The sequence below is a fragment of the Erpetoichthys calabaricus genome, chromosome 2, assembly GCF_900747795.2.
Source record: "Erpetoichthys calabaricus chromosome 2, fErpCal1.3, whole genome shotgun sequence".
Classification (NCBI taxonomy): domain Eukaryota; kingdom Metazoa; phylum Chordata; class Cladistia; order Polypteriformes; family Polypteridae; genus Erpetoichthys; species Erpetoichthys calabaricus.
In genome coordinates this window covers 282,662,369-282,689,490 of record NC_041395.2, presented here as the reverse complement: position 1 = coordinate 282,689,490, position 27,122 = coordinate 282,662,369, and the positions used below count along the sequence as shown (strand labels likewise).

Sequence of the window (27,122 nt, the reverse complement as noted above, 5' to 3'; positions counted from 1 at the left end):
TCTGTCTTAATGTGACTAGTTGTCTGGAAACAAACTGCCAGCCTGGAGACAGGAGGAAGCAGAGACTCATTAAAGATGAATCAGGCTTGTGTTTTTGAAGTCTAGTCAATAAAAGTTGATCAGTTGTTTCAAAGACCTTTTTTCTCTTCTTGAGATACCTTAACCACAAACTGGGGGTATCACTTGAGGATGATATTGGCTTTGCTGAATCATCCTGCCAACTGTACTGTTGCTCAATGGCATAGTGGTGCCTTTATCACATTAGCAAGGGGCATGCTACATGTCGTAAATGGTTATAATATTCCTACGTATGCTTCCTCGTTTAGAATAACAGCACTGTTTACAATTATTTTATCTCATTATTGGAACTTTTTTCCTCCAAATTAAGCATCATTAGCACCCCGTGTAGTGTAGTGGGGATTGTTAGTGCAGCTGATGTGCAATGACAAAGACCAGAGTCCATTATTCTGTCTGGCTGCTGGATGTATTTTCCACATTATTCCTGTATGTTTTATTGTACATCCGAGGTTTCATCGCTTCCTTGGGTGTGTTCTCCGTTTATTTAACATTTTTGGTGTATTTTGAATGCTTTGTAAATACTGTATTATTATTGATTGTTTTTGTTCTCATCTATCTACAGTGTCTTAATGGATATTTGTTTAAAATGATTGTTTTACAGGGCGGCACGGTGGCGCAGTGGGTAGCGCTGCTGTCTCGCAGTTGGGAGACCTGGGGACCCGGGTTCACTTCCCAGGCCCTCCCTGCGTGGAGTTTGCATGTTCTGCCCGTGTCTGCGTGGGTTTCCTCCGGGCGCTCTGGTTTCCTCCCACAGTCCAAAGACATGCTGGTTAGGTGGATTGGCGATTCTAAATTGGCCCTAGTGTGTGCTTGGTGTTTGTGTGTGTCCTGCGGTGGGTTGGCACCCTGCCCGGGATTGGTTCCTGCCTTGTGCCCTGTGTTGGCTGGGATTGGCTCCAGCAGACCCCCGTGACCCTGTGTTCGGATTCAGCGGGTTGGAAAATGGATGGATGGATGGATGATTGTTTTATATTGATATTAGTTCCTTTCTTTATGTGCCCTTTGCACTTTGAATCCTTAAGGATTCCCTGACATTACAGTTGGGGACTGTCCCCCTGCACTATTTAAGAACCCAGCAGACCATTAGAAGACTGCTGAAGCATTAGCTTCAGTTTCTGTCTTTCAGTTCTCTTTCTGGTTTCTGATTTTGTATGTGCTTTTTTTATATTTTGGTTAAAGGAATAACTTCTGGGAATTATGGACTGGTTTTACCTGCTTTGGCCTGCCTTTTGAGGCATACCTTTTTGAATCAATATTGGCCTTTTTTTTTTTTCTTTATGTTACCATAGTTTGCTGATAAATCTTTAAAATATATAAAAAAAAAAAAACTTATTTGGTTTAGGAGGCCAGATGATAGAGGTTCCTACAGAACTGTAGGGTCTACACAAGTGCCCAGTTTGTGAATTCTGACCCCAGACTTGTTGTTGCTACTCTGAAGATCCAGCCAGGTCCAGTAGGCTATCACCTATAGAAGAATGAGGCTGGACCTGGTCAGAGTTCAAGATCAGGCTGTTTCTAATGAGTTTGTGCAAGGCTATTTGCAGACTTGGGTGTGATTGCCGATCCTAATGTAATGTGGGAGACCTTCCGTGGGAAGACCTTAAAGGTTGCTAAGGATTGTGCTGGTGTTCCCAGGAGGAGGTGTTTCATCTTGCAGGGCAACCAGGATATCAGAGAGTCACAGTCAGGGCGGATGATGAAACTGTCCTTATGGATGATGCTGCATTTGTGACCCACTGGGCTGGCTACTTTGAGCAGCTGTTTAAAGCTGATCCTCCAGCTAGGACATTGGACATCTCTGGGTCCATTTTTCTTAAAGCAGATCCTCCAATTAGCTGTGAACCACCCAATCTCAATTATTTACACAGTCAAGCAGAAAGGGTTTGCTGGGTGCAATGCAGTAACCGAAACCTACAAACAAAGTGTCAGTTTGTCTAAACATATTTACAAGAGAGGGGAGAGGTTGGGAGCATACACTGATAGCAAGTTGCTGCCCCCCACCACACGACAAACTATCTATTTTAGGACCCAAGTGCAGTGGGTGATACCTTAGCGCCACACTGGAACAGTGTGAGGCTTTTTGCCACAAACCCTCGAGTTTTCCTGTAAGTTGGATGACCTGCTTGCAGGGCTGGATGCACATTAATGTCATACCCGGAACAGAGCAACTGCAGTTTATGGACCTTGCTCAAGGACCCAAAAGCAGTAGAGTCACTTCCGGCATTTATGGGATTCAAACATATTTACAAAACACAAGAAAATTATCACATGATTATTTTCGGAATCATGGTGTCCAACGATGATGTTTAACTCTTTTTTGTGCACTTTAATGACGTTGGAGCACAACAGAGAACTCCAGATTACTTGTGGATGGACATACAGATTATTAAGGTACCAGGCTTCTGCCTTCACCAGGTTATTTACCTTAACCCGATTATGTGTGTATATGTAAGAATGATAGATAAGTGTATTCCCTATTTAATAATATTAATGGTACAATTCCAGCAAATGAAATATTAATAAAAACCAAGCGCTTCTCCTGGGATCTCTTGTACATTTCAAGGAGCTTAAGCAAACCTCCATTAACCTTGAAATCCATCAATGTTGTACTAAAAAAAATGGGGGAAATAAATAAATTAGTTCTGGTGAAGATGTTCAGTCAAGGAAAAGTGGAGAAAGCTTATTTTTAATTGGTACTATAGCAACATGCTTCATCTAATGTGCTGTCAACAGATATATATCATCAGTTTTTAAATGCAAGAGAAAGATCTTAAAATATATAAATTCTTTTAGCTGTAATTTTCAATATATGAATTTGTTTGGTACCTTCAGTCCAGAGAGGTAGTGTATACCCTGCCAGCCAAGTAGATGTGCTTCTCATGTGCCAGTGATGGGCGATTTGTGAAGAATTCATTGTTTTTGAACAGCTCTTTTCAGTGAATCATACAAGTCAATTTACGAACATGAACAAATCAATTCAGTGGAGCTTATTGGGAGTGCTAAAGCGCTTGCCTGTTCTTTGTGTTCTTGTCACTAACAACACATTTATATTATAATGTATTCCTTGTTTTGTTTTTTATAATTCATTATTGGAATTGTTTTAAACTGAATATACAAGCGATATTAAAACAAGTTAAGTTTATGTCCTTTCGCACATTAAACAAATTTACATTTATTTGCTAAGCAGACACTTCTATCCAAAACAATCTGCAAAAGAGGTTAACATGATCAAGTAAACATCAGTCTCAGGGACTGTTTGGGGACAAGCGTCACAGGACAAGGGTACAAAATTGATCATAAGAAATAAACAGCTCAGAGCAAAATACAAGTTAATTACAATTCATGAGATACACAAACCTACTGTAACAGTTAATATCATTTAGACAGAAATTCGTCAAACAAGAGAGTCTTTAATTGCTTCTTAAACACATTGATGGAGTCAGCAGTTTGAATGGAGGTGGGCAGCTCCTTCCACCAGAGAGAAGCTACACATGAGAAGAGTCAGCATTGAGATTTGATACCACTCAGAGACGGCATCACCAGACACTTAACATTAACAGACCTGAGTGATCAAGAAAGAGCATAGGACCTCACAAGGTTAGTCACATACAACTGAATCTTATAAAAATAGTATTCTAATTTCTAGCAATTATTTGCTTTGAACTTTACTTTAGCACACACTTTTTTATGGCTCATTGACTCTACTACGCATGTATCATTTGCTGAATAAATTACCAGAAAACAAGCTGTACAAATCTGGTTCATGTTTGATTCTGTAATGTAAGTTCTTACTTTAATTATGCACCTTAAATGTGTTGTCATGCTTTATGCACTGAAACAGAGACATTAAATTATATATCTGAGATACATAAGGAGACCCTCTGGACTTTACATATGCATCAGTGTCTAATCCTAAAAATAAATTGAGTAAAGTAAATCACAATGTCCATCACTATTTTTATTGTTTTTTCACTGAGTTTTGCACTCTACTATGTTTGTACAGTTGTAGCATCACTGCTGCACAACAAATTTGTTGGTGTTGTGATGTCCGGGCGCGTACAGCTGCCCTAACCCAGACACAGACAGGCATGACACAGGTTTCAGCACACAACACACACCTTTAATTTTCAGCTGTCTCTTCCCAGCAATATACAACAACAACATCATTTATTTATATAGCATATTTTCATACAAATGATGTAGCTCTTTACAGGATGAAGAAAGAGAAAAAAGACAAAATATATAAGAAATAAAATTAGGCAATACTAATTAACATAGAATAAAAGTCAGGTCCGATGGCCAGGGAGGACAGAAAAAACAAAAAAAAAAAACTCCAGATGGCTGGAGAAAAAAAAAAAAATCTGCAGGGGTTTCAAGGCCACAAGACCACTCAGCCCCCTCTGGGCATTCTACCTAACATAAATGACCTCAATCAGTCGTCATGGTGTTCCGGGTTCACATGGAAGAGCTTGATGATGATGGTCATGTGGACCTCTGGCCTTCAATCCATCGATGTGGGGACATCACGGTGCTTTGATTAGGTGGTGGTGGTGTTGCAGATCGTCCCAGTCCCAATGGAATCACGTCCTAGTGAGCTGAATGACTTCCGGCCTGTCGCTCTGACGTCGCATGTGATGAAGACCATAGTGCAGCTGCTGCTTCACCACCTGAGGCTACAGGTCTGCCACGCCCTTGACCCTCTGCAGTTCGCATACCAGGAGAAGGTGGAAGTGGTGGATGCCATCATCTATATGTTACACCGATCCCTCTCCCACTTGGACAGAGGCAGTGGTGCAATAAGAATTATGTTTCTGGACTTCTCTAGCGCCTTCAACACCATCCAACCTCTGCTCCTTAGGGACAAGCTGACAGAGATGGAAGTAGATTTATACTTGGTGGCATGGATCGTGGACTACCTTACAGACAGACCTCAGTATGTGCGTCTCGGGAACCGCAGGTCTGACATTGTGGTCAGCAACACAGGAGCGCCGCAGGGGACTGTACTTTCTCCGATCCTGTTCAGCCTATATACATTGGACTTCCAATACAACTCAGAGTCCTGCCACATGCAAAAGTTTGCTGACGACACTGCTATCGTGGGCTGCATCAGGAGTGGGCAGGAGGAGGAGTATAGGAACCTAATCAAGGACTTTGTTAAATGGTGCGACTCAAACCACCTACAACTGAACACCAGCAAAACCAAGGAGCTGGTGGTGGATTTTAGGAGGACCAGGCCCCTCATGGACCCCGTGATCATCAGAGGTGACTGTGTGCAGAGGGTGCAAACCTATAAATACCTGGGAGTGTAGCTGGATGATAAATTGGACTGGACTGCCAATACTATACTTCCTTAGAAGGCTGGCGTCCTTCAACATCTGCAATAAGATGCTGCAGATGTTCTATCAGACGGTTGTGGTGAGCACCCTTTTCCACGCGGTGGTGTGCTGGGGAGGCAGCATAAAGAAGAGGGATGCCTCACACCTGGACAAACTGGTGAGTTAGGCAGGCTCTATTGTAGGCTCGGAGCTGGACAGTTTGACATCCGTGGCAGAGCGACGGGCACTGAGCAGGCTCCTGTCAATAATGGAGAATCCACTGCATCCACTGAACAGTATCATCTCCAGACAGAGGAACAGCTTCAGAGACAGACTGCTGTCAATGTTCCTCCCCCACACTATGCGACTCCTCAATTCCACCTGGGGGGGGGGGGGGGTAAACATTAACATTATACAAAGTTATTGTCTGTTATACTTGCATTTTTATCACTCTTTAATTTAATATTGTTTTTGTCAGTATGCTGCTGCTGGAGTATGTGAGTTTCCCCTTGGGATTAATAATCTATCTATCTATCTATCTATCTATCTATCTATCTATCTATCTATCTATCTATCTATCTATCTATCTATCTATCTATCTATCACAGAAAAACGGAAAAAGAACAGCAGAGAAAGTAGGGGTTAGTACGGATTTTAGCGCCACCATGAATGATAACGATAATTAAATGCATATACATAGTATCAGGATTAAACTAAAATGAAGCTCTGAGAAAGCCATGTTAAAATAATGAGTTTTTAGCAGTTTTTTAAAGTGCTCCACTGTATTAGCCTGGCGAATCTCTATTGGTAAGCTGTTCCAGATTTTAGGTGCATAACAGCAGAAGAATGCCTCACCACTTCTTTTAAATTTAGCTCTTGGAATTATAAGCAGATAATGATATCATTGACAGCACAATCCTTTTGCCTTCACTTTCAGTCTTCCACACAGGCTTTGTCCTCTTCCTCCCGACTCAGGTTGTTGAATGCTGGCGACTGGCCCAACAAGCTTCTTCTGGCAGCAGTTCCAGGTATGGCGGAAGTGCTGCAAAATAGGGCCCTGCAAACGTCCAGGCACCCCCTGGCGCTGGCCACAGGCCCTAACAGGGTTGAGCTTCTATGCTCATGACCTGAGGCCCCACTAGAAACCACGGGGCCTGCCCTCTGTTGGTCCTGGGGAGAAACTGTTCTGAAAATACTCCATAACATCCTTCCATAATCAGGGCGTCGCGGCCACATAAGGGCCTCGGCTGTCTGCCAAGGTGTTTAATTAACTGCTAAAGTAATACTTAAAGTGCATGTTTTTACATACATACACTTTACACTTTATGTGTTAATTAAACATTGGCAATTTTTCTGTCTATCTTTGTTCAAGCACTCATTGTGTGGCACGAGCAGACATTTTCCTAGTCGTATTCAGTACACACAATCTGATATGTGACTCTCAGAAGTCATTTTACACATAAACAGAGCATGGAAAGAAAGGTGCCTAGCTTAGGAGAACCTACCTGAATGCACTTCAAAGTCACGCCTACACTGCTGATGTCCACTGGCCTCAGTGTGTGACCAAATGAAGGGTATCGTGATCTGACTTTTGCTATACATTTTTTTTTAGTTTCTCAGTAGACTCAAAAAATTATTGAAACTCCACAGTTAAGGCGGTTTTGGAGGTCAAGAAATCTGATCGATTCATTTGTTTTTAATATAACACATTTAACCTAGGTTAAAAATAGTGTTCTCCCATGGTTCATTTTGTTTTGAAAATTTGTGCTGCCATTTGGTGACATGTGTTTGCGTGATTGTCAGGCAATTGCTTGGGGTGGACACTCAGCAGGGCACGACACATAATTTCTGCAACAGTGTAAAAGTCAATGTTGTGCACTTCTTGGTTGTCCAAGTTTGGTTTCATCTTAAAAGACAGCATTTTAAATCAATTTATCCTTTAGCTACAAACTCTTTTCTATTCCTGACCATGATTTAAATGTTTTGTTTTGGCTCATCCCCTCCTTTAACTGCCACCTTATCGTGGTGGAGGGGTTTGCATGTCCCAATGATCCTAGGAGCTCTGTTGTCCGGGGCTTTATGCCCCTGGTAGGGCCACCCAAGGCAAACTGGTCCTAGGTGAGGGATGAGACAAAGAGCGGTTAAACAAACCTCCTATGATGAAAGACAACTTTGGATGGCGTTTTCCCTCGCCCGGACGCGGATCACCGGGGCCCCCTTCTGGAGCCAGGCCTGGAGGTGGGGCTCGATGGCGAGCATCTGGTGGCCGGGCCTGCACCCATGGGGCTCGGCCGGGCAGAGCCCGAAGAGGCAACGTGGGTCCCCCTTCCCATGGGCTCACCACCTCGGCTACAGAAGCTGGCTCTTGGGACGTGGAATGTCACCTCTCTGACGGGGAAGGAGCCTGAGCTAGTGCGCGAAGTTGAGAGGTTCCGGCTAGACATAGTCGGACTCACCTCGACTCACAGCTTGGACTCTGGAACCAATGTCCTTGACAGGGGCTGGACTCTGTACCACTCTGAAGTTGCCCCCGGTGAGAGGCGCCGAGCGGGTGTGGGTATACTTATTGCCCCCCAACTTGGAGCCTGTACATTGGGGTTTACCCCTGTGGACAAGAGGGTAGCCTCCCTCCGCCTTCGGGTGGGGGGACGGGTCCTAACTGTTGTTTGTGCGTATGCACCGAACAGCAGTTCTGAGTACCCACCCTTTTTGGAGTCCCTGGAGGGGGTGCTAGAGGGCATACCTTCTGCGGACTCCCTCGTTCTGCTGGGAGACTTCAATGCTCACGTGGACAATGACAGTGAGACCTGGAAGCGCGTGATTGGGAGGAATGGCCCCCCCGATCTGAACCCGAGCGGTGTTCTGTTATTGGACTTCTGTGCTCGTCGCGGATTGTCCATAACGAACACCATGTTCAAGCATAGGGGTGTTCATATGTGCACTTGGCACCAGGACACCCTAGGCCTCAGTTCGATGATCGACTTTGTGGTCGTGTCGTCGGACTTGTGGCCACATGTCTTGGACACTCGGGTGAAGAGAGGGGCGGAGCTGTCAACTGATCACCACCTGGTGGTGAGTTGGCTTCAATGGTGGGGGAGGCTGCCGGTCAGGCGTGGTAGGCCCAAACGTGTTGTGAGGGTCTGCTGGGAACGTCTGGCAGAGGCCCCTGTCAGAAGTAGCTTCAACTCCCACCTCCGGCAGAACTTCAACCACATCCCGAGGGAGGTGGGGGACATTGAGTCCGAATGGGCCATGTTCCGTGCCTCTATTGTTGAGGCAGCTGACCGGAGCTGTGGCCGTAAGGTGGTCGGTGCCTGTCGTGGCGGCAATCCCCAAACCCGTTGGTGGACACTGGCGGTGAAGGATGCCGTCAAGCTGAAGAAGGAGTCCTACAGGACCCTTTTGTCCTGTGGGACTCTGGAGGCAGCTGATAGGTACCGGCGGGCCAAGCGGAATGCGGCTTTGGTGGTTGCTGAGGCAAAAACTCGGGCATGGGAGGAGTTTGGGGAGGCCATGGAGAACGACTTTCGGACGGCTTCGAGGAGATTCTGGTCCACCATCCGGCGTCTCAGGAAGGGGAAGCAGTGCAGTGTCAACACTGTATATGGTGGGGATGGTGCGCTGCTGACCTCGACTCGGGACGTTGTGGGTCGGTGGGGAGAGTACTTCGAATACCTCCTCAATCCCATTAACATGCCTTCCAATGAGGAAGCAGAGCCTGGGGACTCAGAGGTGGGCTCCCCCATCTCTTGGACTGAGGTCACCGAGGTGGTCAAAAAACTCCTTAGTGGCAGGGCCCCGGGGGTGGATGAGATACGCCCAGAGTTCCTCAAGGCTCTGGATGTTGACACGCGTCTGCAACATCGCATGGACATCAGGGACAGTGCCTCTGGATTGGCAGACCGGGGTGGTGGTCCCCCTCTTTAAGAAGGGGGATCGGAGGGTGTGTTCCAACTACAGAGGGATCACACTCCTCAGCCTCCCTGGAAAAGTCTATTCAGGGGTCCTGGAGAGGAGGGTCTGTCGGATAGTCGAGCCTCGGATTCAGGAGGAACAGTGTGGTTTTCGTCCTGGTCGCGGAACAGTGGATCAGCTCTATACCCTTAGCAGGGTCCTGGAGGGTGCATGGGAGTTTGCCCAACCAGTCTACATGTGTTTTGTGGACTTGGAAAAGGCATTTGACCGTGTCCCTCGGGGAATCCTGTGGGGGGTACTCCGAGAGTATGGGGTACCGGCCCCCCTGATAAGGGCTGTTCGGTCCCTGTACGATCGGTGCCAGAGCTTGGTCCGCATTGCCGGCAGTAAGTCGAACCCGTTTCCAGTGAGAGTTGGACTCCGCCAGGGCTGCCCTTTGTCACCAATTCTGTTCATAACTTTTATGGACAGAATTTCTAGGCGCAGCCAGGGCGTTGAGGGGGTCCGGTTTGGTGGGCTCAGGATTGGGTCACTGCTTTTTTGCAGATGATGTTGTCCTGTTTGCTTCATCAGGCCGTGATCTTCAGCTCTCTCTGGATCGGTTCGCAGCCGAGTGTGAAGCGGCTGGGATGAGAATCAGCACCTCTAAATCCGAGACCATGGTCCTCAGCCGGAAGCCCCAAGTGGAGGAGTTCAAGTATCTCGGGGTCTTGTTCACGAATGAGGGAAGAATGGAGCGTGAGATCGACAGGCGGATCAGTGCGGCATCCGCAGTAATGTGGGCGCTGCATCGGTCTGTCGAGGTGAAAAAGGAGCTGAGCCGCAAGGCGAAGCTCTCAATTTACCAGTCGATCTATGTTCCTACCCTCCCCTATGGTCATGAGCTATGGGTAGTGACCGAAAGAACGAGATCGCGAATACAAGCGGCTGAAATGAGTTTCCTCCGCAGGGTGTCTGGGCTTTCCCTTAAAGATAGGGTGAGAAGTCATCCGGGAGGGGCTCAGAGTAGAGCCGCTGCTCCTCCGCATCGAGAGGAGTCAGATGAGGTGGCTCGGGCATCTGATCAGGATGCCTCCTGGACGCCTCCCTGGTGAGGTGTTCCGGGCACGTCTAACCGGGAGGAGGCCCCGGGGAAGACCCAGGACACGTTGGAGGGACTATGTCTCTCGACTGGCCTGGGAACGCCTTGGGATTCTCCCGGAAGAGCTAGAAGAAGTGGCCGGGGAGAGGGAAGTCTAGGCATCTCTGCTCAAGCTGCTGCCCCTGCGACCCGACCTCGGATAAGCGGGAGACAATGGATGGATGGATGGATGATTAGGTCCCTATACTCATCCTCCAGCCCATTCCTGATGCAGCCCACGATAGCAGTGTCATCAGCAAACTTTTGCACATGGCAGGACTCCGAGTTGTATTGGAAGTCCGATGTATATAGGCTGAACAGGATCGGAGAAAGTACAGTCCCTTGTGGCGCTCCTGTTTTGCTGACCACAATGTCAGACATGCAGTTCCCAGGATGCACATACTGAGGTCTGTCTTTAAGATAGTCCACGATCCATGCCACTAGGTATGAATCTAATCCCATCTCTGTCAGCTTGTCCCTAAGGAGCAAAGGATGGATTGTGTTGAAGGCGCTAGAGAAGTCTAGAAACATAATTCTTACAGCACCACTGCCTCTGTCCAAGTGAGAGAGGGATCGGTGTAGCATATAGATGATGGCATCCTCAGCTCCCACCTTCTCCTGATATGCAAACTGCAGAGGGTCAAGGGCGTGTTGAACCTGTGGCCAAGGTGGTGAAGCAGCTGCCTCTCCATGGTCTTCATCACATGTGATGTCAGAGCAACAGGCCGAAAGTCATTCAGCTCACTAGGACGCGATACCTTTGGGACTGGGGTGATACAAGATGTTTTCCAAAGCCTCGGGACTCTCCCCTGTTCCAGGCTCAGGTTGAAGATGCGCTGTAGAGGACCCCCCAGCTCCGATGCACAGACCTTCAGCAGTCGTGGCGATACTCCATCTGGACCCGCTGCTTTGCTGGCACGAAGTGTCCTCAGCTCTCTGCTCACTTGCGCTGTTTTAATTATGGGTGGGGATGTCTCTCCTATGCTGGTATCAGCAGAAGGATGTGTGGAGGGTGCAGTACTCCGAGGTGAGAGTGAGAGTGGGTTAGGGTGGTCAAACCTGTTAAAGAAGTTGTTCATTTGGTTTGCTCTCTTCACGTCTCTCTTGATGGTGGTACCCCGCTTCGAGCTGCAGCCAGTGATGATCTTCATCCCATCCCACACTTCCTTCATGCTGTTATTCTGCAACTTCTGCTCCAGCTTTCTCCTGTACTGCTCCTTCGCCGCCCTGAGCTGGACTCGGAGTTCCTTCTGCACGCGCTTGAGCTCATGCTGATCACCGTCTTTAAAAGCCCTTTTCTTCTGGTTCAAAAGGCCCTTGATGTCACTTGTAATCCATGGCTTGTTGTTAGCATAGCAGCGTACAGTTCTTACTGGAACTACAATATCCATACAGAAGTTGATGTAGTCAGTAGTGCACTCAACAACTTCCTCAATGTTCTCACTATGAGATCCCTGCAGGATATCCCAGTCTGTAGTTCCAAAACATTCTCTCAGAGTATTCTCATCCTCCGGGGTCCACTTCCTGAATGATCGTGTGGTTACAGGTAGGACTCTCACTTTTGGTTTGTAGTGATGCTGAAGCAGAACCAGGTTATGATCTGCTTTCCCAAGCGCAGGCAGCGGGGTGGCGCTGTATGCGTCTTTAACGTTTGCATACAGCAAATCAATAGTCTTATTTCCCCGGGTGTTACAGTCCACGTACTGGGAGAATACAGGTAATGTTTTGTCCAGCATCACATGGTTAAAGTCTCCAGCGATTAGCACAAGCGCCTCAGGGTGCTGCGTTTGTAACTTAGCAACAGCAGAATGGATGATGTCACTCGCTGACTCCATGTCTGCCCGAGGAGGAATGTATACAATAACAACAATCACGTGTCCAAACTCTCTGGGCAAGTAGAAGGGACGTAAACTTACGGCCAACAGTTCGATGTCCCTGCAGCAAGTGGAGATTTTGATGTTAACATATTCAGAGTTACACCACCGTGTATTAACATAGAGAGCGAGTCCTCTTCCTTTGTGCTTCCCACAGGTACTTGCATCTCTGTCCGCTCTAACTGTGCTAAACCCGGGTAGCTCCACGTTAGCATCTGGGATGGTGTTAGTTAGCCACGTTTCGCAAAAACACAACAAACTGCATTCTTTGTAGGTTCTGACATTTTTCACCAGCGCAGCCAGTTCGTCGATCTTATTTGAGATTGAGTTCACATTCCCCAGAATCACAGAAGGCACCGAAGGCTTAAAACGCCACTTTCTCGCAAGCCGCTTCATTTTTAGCTCAGTGCCCGCTCTGCTGCCACGATACCGCCTTCTTACCTCGTCGGGTAAACAGGGAACCACACCGGCACTGGCATTTGTTCTCAGCGCTCGAAGTTGAGTACTTGAATAGGCAAGTCTCGGCGTGTAAAAATCCATGCCCATGTTGTAAAAGTAAGTGTGTCCAGTGAACAAATCCACATAAAATAAAGTGATAGGAGTGATCAATAAATAAAAATAGAAAAATAAAAGTAGAAAAGTACACATACAGTCATACACGGAGCTGCTGAAACGGCTGCCAGTTTTGGCGGCGCCGATTGTATATGATGAACATATATGAAGTATGTTTTGTGAATAAACTGTTTCCGCCATTCAAATGTTAACATAATTTTGACTCACCCTGTACATCTATATATCTCTATAACTCTATATCACAAACACACATACATAAACACACACACAGACTATAAAGTTTTAGTTTTCTCTTGGCAGAGCACAAGGTATGGTCTCTCTCTCTATTGATAAACCATGAAGAGTAAACTGGGCATATGCTACTAAATGGTGCAATTAGTCAAAATGGAGGACAAAAAGGAACTGGCAGGAATGCCTACATTGGGGTTAATTTATGGGACTGACATCTGGTCAGCATTTCATGAGATCCTGCATAGGAGTCAACTGCAGAAAACGTTACATTGAAATTGACAGTGGACAGCAAACAGAACTTTGCCTATGGCGAACAACTCTTAGTTTAGTTTTGGGGTTTTTTCCCCACTTAAACTGACCTGCTGGCAGATGTTCTTGTACTGGTAGAGGCCCTCTTTGGCCAGGTGGCTCTTGCAAAGATCCACACACAGCTCCAGATACTTCCGCATAATTTGTTCGTGGATCTTCTGCCATGTTCGATGTTTTTTAAACGTTATAACGTCATAAAGAACATCAAGAGCAGGCTGCTTCTTGCCCACCTCAAGAAATTCTGCAAGAAAGGAAAATGTAGCGTTAAAAGAAAGAACTTGTCACGCCGAGCCAAAAGCTGCACGTCTCAGGGGAGTCAAGCACAAACTGCAAAGAAATGGCCCGACAATGTGGCCAATTAAGAAGTGGGGACGATAAGGAAAGGTTACAGCTGTTTAAAAAGAAAATGTCCGTTTGTAACTGACATATGGCTACAACGTATAACCGTGCTGATGATTAAATCTGATAACGGGTTAAAAAGGAAGACATGCGCACCACTCTATGTTCGAAAACACGACACAATGCAAAAAAAGTCACATTAGTGACAACTGCAGTGTATGTCTGCCGCCCCGCCGAACTTGCGATCCGTCCATATTTTGAAGCGTGTCAACCACAAAAGCAGCACGACACCGCGGCTTGCGGCCGCACGCTTTTTCCGAGCCGTGCACATGTCCTCCAAGTCGATATCACTTTTAACAGAGGCTCGGCCGAGCAAACTGGATACTCGATCGAGGGTGCAAAGTCCTCGCCTCTGTTCGCACTTCGTCATGAGACGCCCTCCTCCAGCCCGCCGACTTTGACAAGCATGGCTTCCGCAGGCCCCTCGCGAGCGCGCGCGCACACACACCGACACCGTCCTCTGCACTCACCGTTCGCCCGCTTGAGAGCGTTCTCGGGGCGCTGGAAATTCGCAGGCATCACGGCGATGAAGTTTACTACTCAGCTTTTCGGCAATGCGATTTAGTGGAGCATCACCAACACGCGACAGCCACATGCAACCCGCTTGACCGAGATCCGGGCTAAAGGACCGGAGCATGTGATACCCGCGCGGGGTCACGCAACCTGTGCGTATGCATAGCAAAGGCGGGCTCATTGGTCGAAGTCGGTTGAGGTGAGATGCTCTGCAAGTGGATAGAATTGTTGAGGTTGCACCGCGAATCGGGCATCGTTTAGGTCTTTTTTTCCCGTAAGTGTAAGCGTCTGAAAGTTTCATCTTATTTAACAAATATTCTAAATGGCTATCTGCATTATAGATTTTAAAAAAAGGAACTGCTAAAATATTATTACACTCATTCGTGGAATACGGTTTAATGGCTATTTTTAGAATTCCGTTAGCCCGATGTCAATTATTTGTATGTTATGACTTTAACTATTTTATTTCATTTTTTTAAATGCCAGTTTTTTTAGTGTTATTAATATTGTTAATTTTGTTGCGAGATCTGTTTTTTGGTTTGAATGTCAGTAAAATGCAAAAATAAAAAAAAAAAAAAAAACACCATGGATCAGTCTGATTTGAAATTATGAGGAACAAAGTCCACGCACAATGGAAAAGGGAAACTGCTACATAAAGGGGTGGACTAACTGTAAATGCACATGGTAGTTGCTGGCCTATGAGCTTCGCAGACCTGCTAGCCCAGGTACGCTTTCTGGTAGCCCAGCTTTATGTACGGGGTGGAGGGTTACCTGCAACTTTTAACAGCGAAGTTGACTTGTAACATTTTGCTGTATATTAGCGCATAGCACTTTACCATAATATGAACACAGTCGACATCCCCGAAGAGCTGCTTACACCACTAAGTTCAGCGCGCTGTACAGACTGGCCCTGTTTGGCTCCACGGACTGGTCAGGAGGACTCAGGTTGCATCCTTGGATCCAGTATCTCTGAATAACAATCCTATCACTCAAACAGCTAACACATGGAGAAAATAAAATCCAAAAAACTGAAAAGGGATCAAATGAGTCGCAGTCATCTGTAGCATTTTCCACAGGCCACAGAACAAGAGGCTGTAAGTTTTATTTATTTTTTATTGAATTTATTAAAAACATATAATATTCCATACATTCAAGTCAAAACTTAACAAAACTAAATTCAAATCAACCTCCAACCATGAGAAAGAGAGGAAGAGTAAACAGCCAGAGTAGTAAAGAGAGAAAGGAGTCTTTGCCCCCAGTATAAATGTTTATTCTAAAAAGTTATGGATCAGATCCTGCCAGGTTTTTAAAAAGTTTTGTACAAACCCTCCAAGTGAGAATTAGATTTTTTCCCAATTTTAGATAATATATAACATCAATTAACCCAGGCTTAAAAGAGCTGAGTTAGGATTCTTCCAGTTGAGTGAAATAAGTCTACATGCCAATAGTGAAGTAAAGGCCATGACAGTTTGTTTGTCCTTCTGCACTTTAACACTAGAATTACCAGACCCTACGAAAAAACTCGTAGATCCGTCCCACCTTAAATCGCTTCGCACTTCTCCATCAGTGTCTTTTGTCCTGTAAATGTGTCGATAAGCAGCAAGCAGCCTGCTATCACATCTCCCAGCGCCGCACAGTTGTCTCAGCTTAAGTCTGTTTACCTGCGTGTCAGTTACTTGGAGTTGTATAGAGTGAGAAGTCAAGTAAAATGACACCTTTTATACATACTATAGCGTTATTAGGAACACACGCATTTCATGTGTGTTCCGTGTCTACAACTATTTATGTAAACACATCATTAAGCCCACCAAGCACAGCTGTTAGTGAATTAGGTGGGATTGTGACACCAAGGCCGTCTGATACGTCTTTTATTAAGCAACTAGCTATGGCACCTGTCAAAGACACGGAATAGAGAAATGAAAAAATACACTGCTCCTAAAAATGAAGAGAGCACTTAATCAGGACAGTCAAACACCAAGAAGTGAAGCTTCAGGGATATCATCAGTCAGTCAGTCCAGACAGGAAGCACAAGCGATTGTGATTCTGCATCACCTGCTTTGGTGCAAATGAAAGTGACAACAGGTGACCTGGAGGGGCAACAGCAAAGACAACCCCCAAAAAGGGAATGGTGGCCCCAGCCAGTTGCTCTCTCTCCTTATCCTTCCTGACTGATTCTCTTCTAGTTTTTGTGTTTTGCTGGTGTCCTTGTCACTACTCCTGGTAGCACAAGGCGATACCTGCAGCGATTCGGTTTGCACGTCTCTCAGTGTGCGCCTTTACTCCTCCTCATGCGTCTCAACGCTCGCACTTCCTCTTTCTTCACATCACCAAAGCCAAACTTACCGATCAGATGGCCCTGAGGGACTGGGCACACACTTATTTTGGGGTTTTATGATACAGTAGATTAAATTAAGCTCAGCAAGCTGAACTACACACAAGCCATTTTACAAGAAGAGCCCACTTAAAAGTTGACGTCACATTATGTAACTTCCAACTGTGGGGTGTGTCAAGCTTGCCAAATTATTCGAGTTACTGATGTCACATTTACACAACTGAAAATCGCTGGCCAAGTCTGATTTACTAACTGAGTGCCAGCCTTCCAACACATTCCTCTTTTTGTGAGAGCCAATAGTGCCTGATGGAGCTGGTGCTGTACGAAGGACTAACAGCTGTGGCGCATTTAGACGCAGTCTCTGCCCTTTTTTTATCCATTCTGTCATGGAACATAAAACACGAGACACGAGAAGGACGAGCATCTCTTCTGTTTGTGAGGCCCACAGCTCCTGTGTTCCTAATTCTCCATTCCTTCATTTTTTACATTGTACTTCCTGATGAGCACTGATTGGGTGACAGCTCTCATGCATGCAGAGCCCACCCGTTACGACTAAAAACAAAATCAATCATGGGCAAGGTGGGCTGGAAACTGGACTGGAATGCACCACCAACTGCTCTGATTTACAAACATTACAAAAATGAAAACTTCGAGTGAAAATCACTGGACAAGTCGTCTATGGCAGCGTTTCTCAACCAGTAAGTATTTGCAACCTGAGTTTTCATTAACAGTTTTAATCGCGCTCCCCTAACGTTTTTTTGAAAGGAGCCCACTAATACCAATTTGTTCTTTTTTAATTCATGATATATCATAGATGCATATTTTATTATACCTACTTAACTTTTATCGACATTTATCTAACTCTATATTTATTTTTCTAGTATCAGAATGTAGTTTAAGTTAATTTGTTTTGGTTTCAATAGATGGATTTTTCATATTTTCGATTCTTGTTTTCTTTTTTTCACATCTTCGCGCCCCCCTTTTTGTTACTGGCGCGCCCCACAGTTTGAGAACCGCTGGTCTAAGGTGACATGGCCTTTACATGCAGTAGTTCAACTGGAGGAAGGAGGAAAAAGTCATTTCTTGATTGGCCCGCTCAGTGTGGGCAGGTATGCGGTTTTCTCACCCAACGAGACTATTTTTGATCGTCGTCCTTGAGAATAAAAATGGTCTGTCATGAGTTATTTTTTATGGGGCTACTTTAACAAAAAAAAAAATCAGGAGTGCTCTCCCCTCGACTTTCTCGTATCCTCAGATATGGGGATGGATATTTGAGAAGTAAACCGCAAGACAAGGAAAGTTGAATAAATCGGACTCTGCAGATGTGTGAATAAAAGGTGAAGTACCACTTCCAGTTAGTGGAAACAGCCCGAACATTTTTAGAAATCTACGTTTTGTACCCAATATTTCTATGACCCAAGTTATCGTGTTCACACACACAGACATAATTCCAAAAATTGTATTTTTGACCTCGGGGAGGTCTAAAATTTCGAGATTCATCAAAATCTTAACATCGAACTTTTGGACAATTGTAATACTTTCCCTGTACTTCATATACGAGAAAGTAACAATGTGGTATTTTGGGCTTTTTTTCAACATAAAACAAATGTTCCCATGTTTTTTATCCACCTGGCACTCTTTCCCCGGCAATCTGCATTTTTAGCTATTCTTGACCGTTGTAAACTCTGCCCCACAGGAGCCCCCCCACATTGGGTGACAATGTATACCCATTCTATGACTCTCAAATATCTCCAAAGGGACCAAACTCGGGTTGCAATGGTACGTACTTCACTCCCTCGCTCCAACACAGTCTCCCACTTTCCGGGGTGTCATTTTGACTACCTCAGGCATTGCGCTGTACTTTTTTGGGCAAACTTGTGGCACTGGCACATAAACGCTGATTTGCTTTTGTCTCTTTGCTGTCCACAATTTAAACCCGGTTGCTGCCCACGCACCCTTAATATGGTGGTGGCGAGGGAAAAAAAATCAGGCACATTGGACAGACGGTCGTAAGGAGGACCTTTGGTGGGGGGGACATGATCTGTTACTGTAGTTTCTAGGGTTTTTTATGGAGAAAGGGCGCCAGGATACAGTTAAGAGTGGCCGCGAAAAGAAAGAAAAAAGAAGAAAACAACACCAACTGCTAAAATGGGACAATAAGAGCAAATGTTGACTATCTATGGCCAGAGACAGGATTGCCTAACCTGCTTACGGAGGTGGCCACCTCGAAGATTTTACTGGCCGACCCACTCTGAAGTAAAAACATTAGGAGAAATTACCGTGGGAGAGCTAAGAGCAATCCTTGCTTACCTGGGGTAGCATGTTTTGAGGATTCTGGGAAAAAGAGAACACGGGAAATGGAGAGAGATCATCATACTATCTGTAAGCTGGCACTGGAATGACTGAGTGTGGCCAGGCCAAGAATTTGGGCATACATTGTGATGTACCACCCCCTAGACCTTGGTTGCTTCCTGCTTTGCAACCAGTGCTAATGGGATAGACTCTAACCCTTCTGGACCTCCACTGGATTAAGCAGGTAAGGAAATTAATGGACGAGGAACCTCCTTCCACTTTTGGTCTTGAGAGACTTTCCAGCTAAGTGACGGCAGTGTGTCAAGAGTCTCCTTCCCCTTAACTTGACATGCACTTTCTAAATGTTCTTGCTTTAATCTTGAACGATGATAAACAGTATCATAAGATACAAAGGCATTTTTCATGCAGTAACCAAAGGGTCAAAGGGAATGATGTTAAATTTCATTAATATGAAAAGCTGAGAGTCTCCTGCCAGAATAGTTAAAAGCACTCTCATTATGGGAGATGTCTTTAATCATATTATTCCAAGCAACATCATTCACCTTGCAGCATCAAAGCTAGATGACATCATGTTCAAACAATAAGATAGCTATGTGATGTGCTTCCTCTAGTTTAAGAAATACAGAATTATGGAAGTTTCTACAACTTTTAGAAGGGCTCACGACTATCATTTTATTTAAGTAATACTGTACAGCATTAAAATGTATACACTAAATAATAAGATGCAGCAGATGAGACAGATGATTTCCTATTTCAGAAATTTCCTGAAGAACTTTTTAATGAATACTTCATTCAAGGATCATTTAATAGAGCAAAAGAAAAAAAAATCCTTCCTGGGTCATATAATGGGCCACATGAGGAAATCAGAGTTTCAAGATCAGTTCATTAGCCAGTTGACGGATATTTTAAAGAGCCTTCAAAAACGTTGTTGGAGCAGGTCAGAACCACCTGTCACATCAATCACTTATCAATATGAATTTTAAATATCATTTGCTCCTTTCAATAGTTCTAATATACCAGTGTATTTACAGTATATTTCCCCTTTCCCATGATTTAGCCTTTTTGGAATTAATACAGTCTGCAAATTCATGGGGAGAAATAAAATGTCACCATATGGAATAGTAAAATCTTCCCTTATGTGGAAATAGTGCAGATAAATGGGTCATTTGTTGTTAGGAGGAAAACATGCTATAAGAGTTTTTTTAGATGAATGACAGCTAAAAGTACATCATTGGCTCTGTGTAAGGTGAGTGCTTCTGTCTATCTTCTGTACACAAATCCAGGAGTAACTATAAGCCTGGGACTGTGTGAGCTGATCAATGACTAGTGTGAAAACACGCTTCATATTAGATTAGGGAGAAGTGTGAAAGGTGATGAGTCAGGGTCGTAAGTCTTGTTCTGTAATTACTAGACTGTGTGGTGGATTGCCGGCTTTCTATTCCGGCCCTCACCCTCAGGCCGCCAGGAGGAGCTCTCCCAACAGCGTGGACGGGCCCCGAGTTCCAGCAGGGCCTCATGGACTATGTAGTTTTTATACGCAGCCCTGCTGGATACCTTGGGGGCCACCAGGAGTCACTGTAGGAGGACTCGGAGGCTCGTATGTGCCCTATAACCCGGGAGTACATCATGGTCACGTGACAGGAAGAAACGACGTGCTCCCAGGTTGAAGAAAAGGACTGTTTACCCCGACCCGGAAGGAATAAGGAACTGTGGACTGTTGGACAGGAACACCTCTGGGTCAGGGTCTATAAAAGGACTGTGGGAAAGCCCAGACATTGAGCTGAGCTGGGAGGTAGGGTGGCGAAGTGTCTGGGCGAGGAGGAAAGAGTATTGTTTGTGAGAGAGAATTGTTGTTTATGAATAGTGTGGAGTGGAGGGTGCTTTGTGCACGTAAGTACAAAATAAAGAAGAGTTGTACTTTCACCTGGTGTCTAGAGTGGTACCTGAGGGTTCAAGAGGTGGACAAAAGCCTCTACTGCTACAACTGTTGATTTTCAGAAGAGACTATGGTCTTTGAAATCTTGGGTACTGTAAAATAGAACTATATAAAGTGTAAAAAATGCAAGCCCAGATGGCTTTCTTCAAGAACTAAAAAAAAAAATAAACCTTTTCATTTATGTTCTGTACTCCCATGTATATCATCCATTACAATATTCACACACACACATGCGCGCACACACACACACACACACACACACACACATATCTATAGTGGGATAGGAGTGGGCATCCCAGCCAGGTAGGAGCATGGGTTATCAAATGGATGGGAGGCTGAGAGGACAAATGGACGGAGAACCCAGTCAGACCACCAGCAGGGGTGCTAGGAAGATGGAAACTGGAAATGCAGCCCTATAGGGGTGCCTTGGGATCTATAGAGGACCTCCCAAATTTCATTTTGCCCCAGATGTTTCTCCCCAGAAGACATGGCATGGCCCCGGGTTTGGCATAAAATGAAGCCCGCTGCCACACATGGACAAGTCAGAGTTGGGACGCGACACTCAGTGGAGGAGAGAAGGAGGAAGAATTGTGTGATTTGTGTTCATTTATTGCATAATGGTGGTTAATTATTGAAAGGATTGTGAAGAGGTGCCCTGGGAAAAGAATAAAAATCTTTCATTTTACCTATCAATGTGTGGTGCTTTACTGTGGCTGTGGGTTGGGGTTCTCTGGCGTCCACTTGTGGTTAAAATATATATACAGTCACACATGAGTGAGTGGGAGATATCTTCAGATCTTGTTATCTTGTAATTCCACCCCAAATTGAGGGTTGGCGCTGTCTCAGAATGCTTTTCATTTCTTTTAACCCTCAGACCAGCTGATCCATGGCACAAACAACTGTAATGTCCCTTCTGGTTCTACCTGCTTGGACCTGCCCCTTCCTTCAGTTTCTCAGTGTCTAGAAAGACCTTCATATGAAGAAGACACAAATTTGCAGCGCTGCCTGTTATTATGGCGTTTTTCTGTATGTTATTTTTTACTCTTTTTCCATCAATTATATGGAGTTTTCCAATGGTGTATCCCAACCCTTTATGGTTGTCTTGCTTTTTATCTTACACAATATATATATATATATATATATATATATATATATATATATATATATATATATATATATATATATATATATATATACTAATAAAAGGCAAAGCCCTCACTGTCTCACTGACTGACTGACTGACTGACTGACTGACTCATCACTAATTCTCCAACTTCCCGTGTAGGTAGAAGGCTGAAATTTGGCAGGCTCATTCCTTACAGCTTACTTACAAAAGTTAGGCAGGTTTCATTTCGAAATTCTACGCGTAATGGTCATAACTGGAACCTGTTTTTTGTCCATATACTCTAATGGAGGAGGCGGAGTCACGTATTGCATCATCACGTATTACGCCTCCTACGTAATCACGTGAACTGAAAACGAGGAAGAGATTTACAGCACAAGTCAAACGCGGGAACGAAGGTAAATGACGTTAATTGTTGACTGTCTTTTAATACTGTGTAATTGTTGAGTGTCTTTTAATACTGTGTAAGCATACATATTAACACATGTGCAATTAAACGTGTGCATTTACGGGGTGATTCCTCAGGCTTAAAAGCTCGCCTTTTATTAAAAAGGTAATTGCAAACTCTTTTCATTCTGAAGGGCACAAACCACGTTAGATTTCAGCCGTTAAACGCGCAAAAATGTCAGTACACCAGATAAATAAGCGCAACATATCATCAGTTGTATTGTATGCTTACAATACATATAGAAATGTGTTAATCGTTAACTAATATTATGGGATGGTATTTTTCGACTCGCACCTTGATTTAAACGATTGCATGTCTTGGTGGGTTTGCGTAGCTTATTGTCAATATCTTTACACCTCTTTTTAAGACTTAATTTAAAAAGGTTTTCTTTTCTTCTTAATTAAAATTTAAAAGCAATACTTCACCGCTGCGAAGCCCCTCTAGCGCTGACGTCCGAGGTTCGATTACCGTAAGCGAGTGCAGTGAGTGTGTACGCCTGATGAGCCAAGAATAAGGGTGAAAGATGTGTCGCATACTCTTTGCATTATTTGACTGTAAACTATTTTCATCCATTCTATGATCTGCTTCTCACAACTGAAAGCACAGTGGCTGATGTTACCTGACTTGCTGGCCAACCATAAGCGTTACCTGGTAGGTAACCACCCACTCACTTCACTCCAATACGGGAATCGAACCTCGGACGTCAGCGCTAGAGGTGAAGCCCCTAAAATTGCGCCACGGCGTGTGGTTCGTTTATTTGACAGCATGTAGATCGGGGTAATTACATTCACGGCATTCGTAGCCTGATTCACAATCTGATTGTGGGTGGTTACCTACCAGGTAACGCTTATGGTTAGCCAGCAAGTCAGCTCAAAGTGATCACTCGAGTGAAGGCAGCTTCGCAAAAAAACAGATCCTTAACAAACTGTTATTGGTATATTTTCCCTCAATTTTAAAAGGTTTTCTTTTCTTCTTAATAAAAATTTCAAAGCAGTACTTCGCCGGTGCGACGCGCGGGGATTTGAACGACTGACGCATACAGACATATTCATGAGTGCAGGTACTTCAGAAAGAAAGCACTGTGTAAACCTAAACTTTAAATTAAGCATACACCTACAAAAGGTTGCCATTGATTTGAGGCAAGATTGCTTTTCTCCTGTACAACTATACGTTGCATTCTTAACAGTAAGCTTGCACAGCTTGGTCATATTACAACCTGAGTGCTGAACTGACAACATCGTATACAAACAGAACTATAACAATTGTAATAAACAAACAAAAAAAAAAAAGCGAAGAACCCTTGGATTTAATAAAAAGGCTCCTTCCTTGGCGAAGCAAGGAAAAAGGAAGACCTTATATGGCGTTCGTTTATAAAACAGCGGAAAAGCTGTGTTAAGGCTGCTTCACAAAAAAAACAGATCCTTAACAAATTGCTATTGGGATATTTTCCCTCAATTTAAAAAGCTTTTCTTCTTAATAAAAATTTAAAAGCAGTACTTCGCGGGGATTTAGATATAGATATATATATATATATATATATTTATGTATATATATATATATTTATGTATATATAGATAAAGATATATAAATATATATATATATATAGTGGAACCTCGAGATACGATCACCTCTGTATACGAGAAATTCAAAATACGAGGAAAGTATGAGCGAAAAATTCAGATCTAAATGCGAGCATTGGCTCGCTTAACGAGCCACGAGCCAGGCTGTGGGTATAGCTCTCAGCTTAGCGAGGGGGCGTGGTAGCAGTTGCGAGCCGCGATCTGCGGTGTCTGCGTTTCTCACTTAAGTGCACAGGTGGGAAACTGTCCACATCCATGATTGTTCCTGTGGCTGATGGCCTGCAGCTGCCATGTCCTCCCCGCATATATAGAGAAGCGCGAGCCGGTTAAGGGGGAGAAGAAGTAAAAGAAAAGAGAGGAGAGAGAATGGAGGTTGCAGCAGGCAGGCAGGTAGGCAGGCAGGAAGTCGGTGCGGGAGAGCGAGCGAGTGCAGGCTCGTGTGTAGCTGAACAGTGAGCTGAACAGGCGAGCCAAACAGCTGAAGCAGGACGGTGTAGAGAAGGTCAGCTGCATTAAGAGTGTCTCGCCTGTTGCAGAGCCCGCAGGTGAGACGCTAACAGAGAAGAAGCACCGGGGATTGTCATCTGTTTTTTAAAGACTGCATCCTTTTGACGTTTTAACCTCGTGTTAAAGGAGTGTTATTCTTGTGTATTTTAAACCTCCAATTCACAACTGTTTTAAGGATTATTTATTTAAAGATTTATTGAATGCTCTACTGCACTTTAGACACCTGGTTTGATTCTTTTAATAATCAGTTATATTATTTACCAGTGTTATTTATTAAAGGTAGACTACAGTATATATAATTTATCAGTGTTATTTGTTAGGAAAATTGATTTTTATGTTAATATATTTGGGGTGCAGAACGGATTAACTGGATTCCCATTATTTTCAATGGGGAAGTTTGTTCTAGATACGAGAAATTCGCTATACAAGCTCAGTGCTGGAACGAATTAAACTCGTATCTAGAGGTTCCACTGTATATATATATATATAGATGTATATAGAGATATAGATATATATAGATATACATATATAGATATACATATATATAGATATAGATATATATATATATATATGTATGTCTATATATATATATATATATATATATATATATATATATATATATATGTAAGCTTATAAGTACTGCCTTACTTCTCTTTAAGAAAGGAAGATGTAATGATACTTGATTTAAACGATTCCATGTCTTGGTGGGTTTGCGTAGCTTATTGTCAATATCTTTACACCTGTTTTTAAGACTTATTGACTGAAACGGGCTTTCACAAAAAAAGTTAGGGCTTTGCTACAGGATACACCCTCCACAAGTTAAGCAAGTAAAAATAAAATATTTCTGTTTTATTTAAACCTTTTAAGTTTGTATGCATAGCCCCATTTGGCTGTTTTAGTTTTTTTTTTCTTTCTTCAGTAATATTAAATCTCCTTAAAGAAAAAGAACATATGCATTTTACTTTTTTTGTATCTCTTTAGTAATATTTTAGTGTAAAAGGATAACCAGTATTTAAACCTTTTATGTTACTTTATAAAGTTATTTTACACAATGTTGAAAAATTAATAAGACAGCTACATATTTTGGCAGCTGCTGCTTTAATTTTCAATGAAATGAAAAAAGCTCTCCAAGAGAAAACCTCAATGAAGAAGAAACAGTTTGCACTATCTAAAAAGGAGAAACCCTCATTTATAAAAGTTTGCTGCAGATGACTTGACTGAAAATAAATTAATACTTCCTATGTGTATAATACATATTTATCTATTTGACTTATGCCTTTATTTCAGCAACTTGCAACATCTCAGGTACAATTTGTTACATTACTTTTGTTTTTTGCAGCACAGGCAGGTGAAGTGACTTCCTCAGGGTCACACAGTGGTGTCAATACCAGGATTTGAACTGACAAGCTCCGGGTTTACTGAAATATTACTGAAGAAAGAAAAAAAACGAAAACAGGCAAATAGGGCTATGCATACAAATGTCCATCCATCCATTATCCGACCCGCTATATCTATAATAATAAAAGGCAAAGCCCTCACTCACTGACTGACTGACTCATCACTAATTCTCCAACTTCCCGTGTAGGTGGAAGACTGAAATTTGGCAGGCTCATTCCTTACAGCTTACTTACAAAAGTTAGGCAGTTTTCATTTCAAAATTATACGCGTAATGGTCATAACTGGAACCTCTTTTTTGTCCATATACTGTAATGGTAGGCAGCAAGATGGCCGTAGGAGACTGAGTTGCGTGTCGCGTCATCACGCCTCCCACGTAATCACGTGAACTGACTGTGAACTCAGTACGTAGAAAAGAAGGAGGAGCCCCAAAGAGCGCAGAAGAAAACATTCATTACACAATTGACAAGGCAGCGAAACAATAAGAAGCAAGTGAGTGACGCATACAAGCATCTTCATAAGACACGAGGTATAAAAAAGCACGGTGTAAACCGTAAGTCTAAATTAACTTTATAGAAACGCTCCCGCTGCCGTTTGCAATACCATATTCGCGAGATACAAGTTTAATGAGAAGACACGAGGTATAAAAAAGCACGGTGTAAACCGTAACCTTAACTTTATAGAAACGCTCCCGCTGCCGTTTGCAATGCCATATTCGCGAGATACAAGTTTAATGAGAAGACACGAGGTATAAACGACAGTTTGCATCACTTTGTAACAGAGTTAAAATTGCTGTAGCGAGAAACTTTTAACTGCCGGGTCTTAGGTAACATTAAATAAAGCCGTGGACATCGCAACATCACACAAGAGAGTGGCTCACGTGAAGTGACTGAACGCAGCAAGAGTGATCACTTGCATTAATCAAACCTGTTCAAAAAACACATTACACAATTGATAAGGTAGGAAAAGAATATGAAACAAGGCACGGTATAAACCGTAACTTTAAGTTTATAGAAACGCTGCCGTTTGCAATACCATATTCGCCCCTGCGAAGCGCGGTGATTTTGCTATATATATTAAACTATTTCAACCATTGTATGATCTGCTTCTCGCAACTGAAAGAGGGCACCGTGGCAGAAGTTAGCCGACTTGCTCACCAAC

At 43.8% G+C, this 27,122-nt stretch overlaps 1 protein-coding gene across 1 annotated transcript; it reads right to left on the bottom strand.

Moving 5' to 3' along the window:
- Positions 1–13,278: 13,278 nt before the first annotated feature.
- LOC127526703 (eukaryotic translation initiation factor 3 subunit A-like) lies at positions 13,279–14,426 on the bottom strand. The gene is made up of 2 exons (XM_051922953.1): positions 14,285–14,426; positions 13,279–13,656 (listed from the first exon to the last, which is right to left on the bottom strand). The coding sequence occupies exons 1-2, from the start codon at positions 14,331–14,333 to the stop codon at positions 13,427–13,429; spliced, it is 279 nt and encodes a 92-aa protein (XP_051778913.1). The 5' UTR covers positions 14,334–14,426; the 3' UTR covers positions 13,279–13,426.
- Between the last annotated feature and the right edge of the window lie 12,696 nt (positions 14,427–27,122).